Source organism: Carlito syrichta, unplaced genomic scaffold (assembly GCF_000164805.1).
Source record: "Carlito syrichta isolate Samal-C Ts95f unplaced genomic scaffold, Tarsius_syrichta-2.0.1 Scaffold304646, whole genome shotgun sequence".
In the NCBI taxonomy this organism is placed as follows: Eukaryota; Metazoa; Chordata; class Mammalia; order Primates; family Tarsiidae; genus Carlito; species Carlito syrichta.
The window spans coordinates 93,196-99,572 of NW_007248742.1; the positions used below are offsets into that span (position 1 = coordinate 93,196).

The 6,377-nt window shown below is 39.4% G+C and overlaps 1 protein-coding gene across 1 annotated transcript; it reads left to right on the plus strand.

The window, feature by feature from the left end:
* The first annotated feature begins 1,079 nt into the window (after positions 1 to 1,079).
* On the plus strand, positions 1,080 to 3,781 carry WDR18 (WD repeat domain 18). The gene is given in 8 exon segments (XM_021713645.1): positions 1,080 to 1,187; positions 2,985 to 3,267; positions 3,270 to 3,290; positions 3,293 to 3,362; positions 3,364 to 3,405; positions 3,407 to 3,527; positions 3,529 to 3,650; positions 3,652 to 3,781. Coding segments are annotated over 8 exon segments (897 nt in total).
* The last annotated feature ends 2,596 nt before the right edge of the window (positions 3,782 to 6,377 follow it).

Consider the following 6,377-nt stretch of genomic DNA (forward strand, 5'->3'; position numbering starts at 1 on the left):
CCATCTTTAAAATAAAAACAACAGCAACAATGAAAAGAATTTGACATTCTCTGAATGAAGAAATTGGCTCTGGTGGGTCACATTTTATTTACCTATAAATTTAGTTTTTATTAGTACCACAGTAGCACTTACCTATATTTTAAACAGAAACAGAAAATACCATTTTTTGCAGGAGGAAAAGCATAGAAGACAGCAAAGTAGCAGTGACTTGTCACCTCCTCTCTTTCTAAATTTTTATTGTGTGAAGAAAAAAGAGAGCCCTAAGTCTATTTAAAAAGACATCTATGGTTGCTATTACAGAAAAATAAGACAGTGGAGCAATTAAAATCCAATGTAGTAGAAAGAGACTGCTGACCCTACTGAGACATTATTGGCTGAACTTATGTATCTTAAGAAAAAGGACAGAAAGAGAGTGCTTTTGTGTTTAATACCTAAATACTTGTCAAATACAGTAAGAGAAAACAAGAAGAAGTGGAGATAATCATGCTAAAATTCTCAAAGATAAGTAGCTGGAAAAAAATAGTAATTCTTCTTTTTGATCTTTCAACTGCCAACTCATTGCCAGGGGGCTTTAGTGATGCTGACACCCTGAGAGAGAGCCACCCACGAATAATATATAAATTAATAATGATAGAGAGCAGATAGAAAGAAAACATAGGGGAGGAAGCAAGTGTGTACAATCTGCACTGATTACAATACTAACAGAAGACATGTTCCCAAGAGAAAACAAAAGTTAGCCTAATTTGGTTAGTCAGAATTTACACTATGGAACAGATACTGTTATATTAACAACAAAATAAAATTAGCGCACTGAGTGTCATTCCACCTGATACAAGTCTTGAGTCATAGTTAACGCATTTTGTGGGTCTGCTTAAATGAGGGGAAGCCTCATGACTTGACTTCATTATATATTTTCAGCCTGGCAATAGTCTATCTATAGCCAATATGGCCATGTTAATGGCAAAGAAATTAAAAAAAACAAAAAAAATTCTGGAAACAAAAGACATATTTAAGTGATTGACCATGAGTTTGATCAGTTGACTGTGTAGCAAGAGGCATAAAACTCCTTTAGAAATACTATGGGCACCACTTACACTAAAAGGATCTGGCTAATTAATACACAAGGGAATACAGAGATAGTACAACAATCACTAGACATCCTACAATCGGTAGAAGAATGTTCACAGGTACCTAACTTCACATTAGTCATTCAAAAAACGGTCCACTTTAGCCATTAGCAATAAGTTAACTGGAGAAGAATTATGGAGAATTATAAGAGAGTGAAAGGACTCAAAAGATAAAATTGATGGACAGTAAAATGAAGCATTTTTAAAATTTAACAAGAAACCAACTCTAAACTCCAAAATTAAACCTCAAGTAGAAAACAAGTGGAGGGCAAGATTTGGAAATAGAGTTCCCCAAGGCAAAACAAATAAAGCTGAAGATGGCATGAAGTACTTCAATTTAAAAATCCTACAGTCTCCTTAATACACAAAGTTGATAAAGTATTCTGAAATGCATAGCTCAGATAAAGTCCCTTATGACAGATAGGAACTTGAGTTCTGCTCCATTTTATTGCCCATCAATTTTACTTTCTGAGACCTTTCACTCTCATAATCCTCCATAACTCTTTTCTGGTTAGATTATTGCTAAGGCTAAAGTGGACATAGTTATTGAACCTGTATTACTTAATCAAATAAAATAAATACTTAAAGCATATTTTTATCAAAAAAATAACTTTCAAATTTTAAAAAATGATAAATTTCAGTTCTAGCAGTTACAGAAAAATAGGCATTGGATTACCATCACACCTTAAACATTATAAATATGTAAATCAGCCATTTTTAAAAATTGGATAACAGGCAACCAAGATTTGCATTTTTTGAGAGAAAAGGTCATGAGTTCCAACATGCAGCACAGAGAAGTAACCTGAACAAAAAGTAATTGTCTTCCTGGATAGGAGAAATAAATATCAGAGTTATTGTTGCTGAGGCATCAGAAATGTTTTAGGTAGAAAACTGGAGAAGAGTAAACTGCACAGAGAAGGATCTAGACATCTGCAGAGATGCCCCTTTGAATCTTCAGCCCAAAATTAACCTGGATATATGTAGGGAAAGACTTCATGAGGCATGGTGGAAAAAAGCTACTGGAAACTGTGTGCCAAATGGAAGCCCCAGAGATCATACAGTGCTGAAAGACATTGAAGGTTTGATTATCCAGAATGAATGACCACTGATCTCCATAGGCATTCAGCTGAGAACCCGGAAGGGTCACACATTCAAAGTAGTATTACTATGGCTCTAGAGTAATGACTGATCTAGATCTGACCAAACACAAGCCTCAAATGGATAAAAGTTACCAGCCAGTAAATTAGTCAGCTTTCAGAACAAAATTCAACTGCTTAATTAAGACTATGAAATATAGGTTCACTACAATGTAACATTGAAATATTCAGTGTGTAATCAAAATTACTAGATATGGCCAGGATCGGTGGCTCAACCTATAATCCCACACTTTGGTAAGCCAAGGTGAGTGAAATGTCTGAGACCGTGGGTTCAAGACCTGCCTGGGCAACTTGGCAAGACCTCGTCTCTACAATAAATAAAAAAATTAGCCAGGCATGGTAGCGGGCACCTGTAGTTCCAGCTACTTGGAAGGCTGAGGCAGGAGGTTCACATGAGCCCACAGGTTGAGGCTGCGATGGCAGGGAGCAGCCACTGCACTCCAGTCTGGTCGACAGAGACTCCAACTCAAAAAAAAAATTATTAGATATGAAAAGAATCAGAAAGTTGTGATACATAATTAAGAAAAAGGAAAGTTGTGATACATAATCAAGAAAAAGGAGGTATATAGAAACAACAAGGCACTACCAGGGTGGTGGGGGAGGCAAGATGGCTGTGCCCATGGAGGTGGCTGTGTGTACAGACACCCTGCCCTACTGAGGAGCTGCACTTGGGCGCCAACCTGCTCACATATTGTGACAGCCTGACTGGGTCCATGACCTGGTGCTGCTAAACAGCAATACCTGCTGGTGGTACAGCTGGGCAAGACACTACATCTGTACCTGAGAGCTGCAGCAGAAGGACCATCTCCAGCAGAAGATCATGTGTCCCAGCCCATCACCTGTCTGTGTCCCCCAATGACCTCTACATCCTGGTGGCATATGCCTGTGGGAGGTGTCCACCAGGAAACTTCTAGTCATCTTGAGCCACCACTACCAGTACCTGTAGTGCCTGCAGTTCTCGGGAAACAGCAGCCACCTCTTCTCAGGGGCAAGGACTGTCTGGTGCTAGACTGAACCTCCACAGGGCACTGTAAACCAGCCACTCCCGGATCCCAGCCCCCCTGCACATCTGGCCTCACGCTCCCTGACCAGACAGTGAAGCTGTGGGAGGTTTCCACAGCTGCTGCTATTTTTTGTGCTCTTTGACATGGGCATCATAGCTGTGACCATGGACCTGGCCCAGTACCATATGTTCTGTGGCAGCAGTGACAGCTCCATCATCCAGATACAATTGTACTCTTGGCCCCGGGCAGTGGGAGAGGAATTTTCAGCCAGAGCAGGATACCAGGAAGGTCTTCAAAGGGCACAGGAACCAGGTGACCTACCTGTCTGGGTCCACTGATGGCAGCATGCTACTCTTGGGCTCCCAATGAGACTGTACACCTGTGGGATGTTCAGAGCAAGCAGTGTATCCACACAGTGGCCATCAAAGGTCCAGTGACCAATGCAGCCATCGTGGTGGCACCTGTGAACGTACATCATCACATGGCCTGCTAAGTGATAGGGATGCTTAGAGGTAGCTGCTGGGCCTGGAACCTGCCACGTGACCTCCTTGCAGGCCCAGAGACCTCCTGGCCATACCAAACTGGGTCTCTCTAAGGCCAGACATGACAGTTTTGTACTTTGAAACAAACACATTTCAAATGTGAAACAATCACATTTCAATAATCAGCCTGAATGTGAATTGACTAAATACACCAGTGAAAAGACACAGAATGGCAAACTGGATGAGAAACCATGACCCAATTATTTTCTGCATCCAGGAAACTCATCTCACCATAAGGGATGCACACAGACTTAAAGTTAAAGGATTGAAAATGAATTTCAAGGGAAATGATCACAAAAGAAGGCAGGAGTCATGATCTTAATATCAGACCAAAAATAAAACCTTTAAGCTATCAAAAAATTTAAAAGATACGAAAGGACACTAAATAATGATAAAAGGTTCAATCCATCAACACGAAACATGCATCCTAAACATATATGCACCTAACACAGAAGCACCAGCATTTATAAAGCAACTATTAAACAAACTAAAAAAAGATATTGACTCTAGCACTATTAGAGCAGGAGACTTGAATACCCCAATAACAGCACTTGATAGATCATTGAAGCAAAAAAATCAACAAGGTGGTCCAGAACCTAAACTTGATACTCAACCAAATGAACTTAATAGGTACCTACAGAATAGTCCACCACAGAATATACATTCTACTCATCACCATATGGGATGTACTCCAAGATTGATCACATCCTTGGCCATAAATCAAGCATAAACAAATTCCACAAGGTTGAAATATTGCCATGCAACTTCTCAGACCACAGTGGAATAAATATAAATATCAATACCAACAAAATTTCCCCAATGTCCACAAATACATAGATACTACACAACATGATGGTGAACAACTATGGGTGAACACTGAAATCAAAGCAGAAATTAAAATATTCCTGGAAACAAATGAAAATGAAGAAACATCTTACTAAAACCTCTGGAATGCCATGAAAACAGTTATAAGAAGGAAATTTATATCTCTACGAGCACACATAAGAAAATGGAAAGATAATAAGTTGAGAGCTTAACAAATCACCTAAGGGATAGGGAAAGAGAAAACCAACAAAATCCTAACTCTAGCAGAAGAATCCAAATAACCAAAATGAGAGCCCAAATACAGGACATAGAAGACAAAAATATCATAGAAAACATCAACAAAACAAAAAGCTGGTTATTTGAAAGAATTAATAAGATTGATGGACCCCCTAGCCAGAATGATCGAGAGAAACAGAGAAAAGGCTCAAATTAATACAATCAGAAATACAAAAGATCAAACCACAACTGACCCTAAAAAATACAAAAGATTATTAGAGATTACAATACACACCTTTGTGAAAACAAACTTGATAACCTAAATGAAATGGAGGAATTTTTGACATCACACAACCTCCCCAGGTTGAAACAAGAAGATATTGAGACACTAAATAGACCAATAACAACTCAGGAATTTGACTCTGTCATATGAAAACTACTACAAAAAAAGCCCTGGACCAGATGGCTTTCCAGCAGAATTCACCAAAATGTACGAGGAAGCACTGATATCAAACCTACTGAAAGTATTCCAGGCAATTGAGAAAGATGGAATTCTCCCCAAATCATTTTACAAAGCTAACATCACACTGATACCCAAACCAGGTAAAGATTCAACAAAAAAGAGAACTACAAGCCAATATTCCTTATGAACATGGATCCAAAAATCCTCAACAAGATTCTAGCAAATTGGATCCAAAAAATACATCTCAAAAATCATCCACCATGACCAAGTAGGCTTCATCCTCAGGACATAGGGCTGCTTCAACATCTGCAGGACCATAAATGTAGTTAAATACATCAACAGATGTAAAAACAAGAACCACATGATTATCTCATTAGATGCAGAAAAAGCTTTTAAAATCCAGCATCCTTTCTTGATAAAAACTCTCAAACACCTAGGTATAGAAGGAGCATACCTCAAAATTGTAACTGCCATCTACGATAAACCCACAGCTACATATTGCTAAATGGACAAAAACTGGAAACATTTCCTCTGAAAACTGGAACAAGACAAGTTTGCCCACTCTCATCCCTCTTGTTCAACATTGTGTTGGAAGTCCTAGTCAGGGCAATTAAACAAGAGAAGGAAATCAGGTGTATCCAAGTAGGAAAAGAGGAAATCAAGTTATCCCTCTTTGCTGATGATATGATCCTATACCTCGAAAATCCAAGAGATTCTGTCAAAAACCTGCTTGCACTGATACAGAACTTTGGCAAAGTCTCAGGGTACAAAATAAATGTACAAAACACAGCAGCAATCTTATACACCAACAACAAGTAGGCAGAGAACCAAATAAAAAGCACAATCCCTAGCCGGGCTTGGTGGCTCAGCCTGTAATCCCACGCCTTGGGAGGCTGAGGTGAGTGAATTGCCTGAGCCCGCGGGTTCAAGATCTGCCTGGGCAACTTGGTGAGACCTCATCTCTACAATAAATCAAAAATTAGCCGGGTGTGGTAGTGCACACCTGTAATTCCAGCTACTTGGAAAGCTGAGGCGGAAGGATC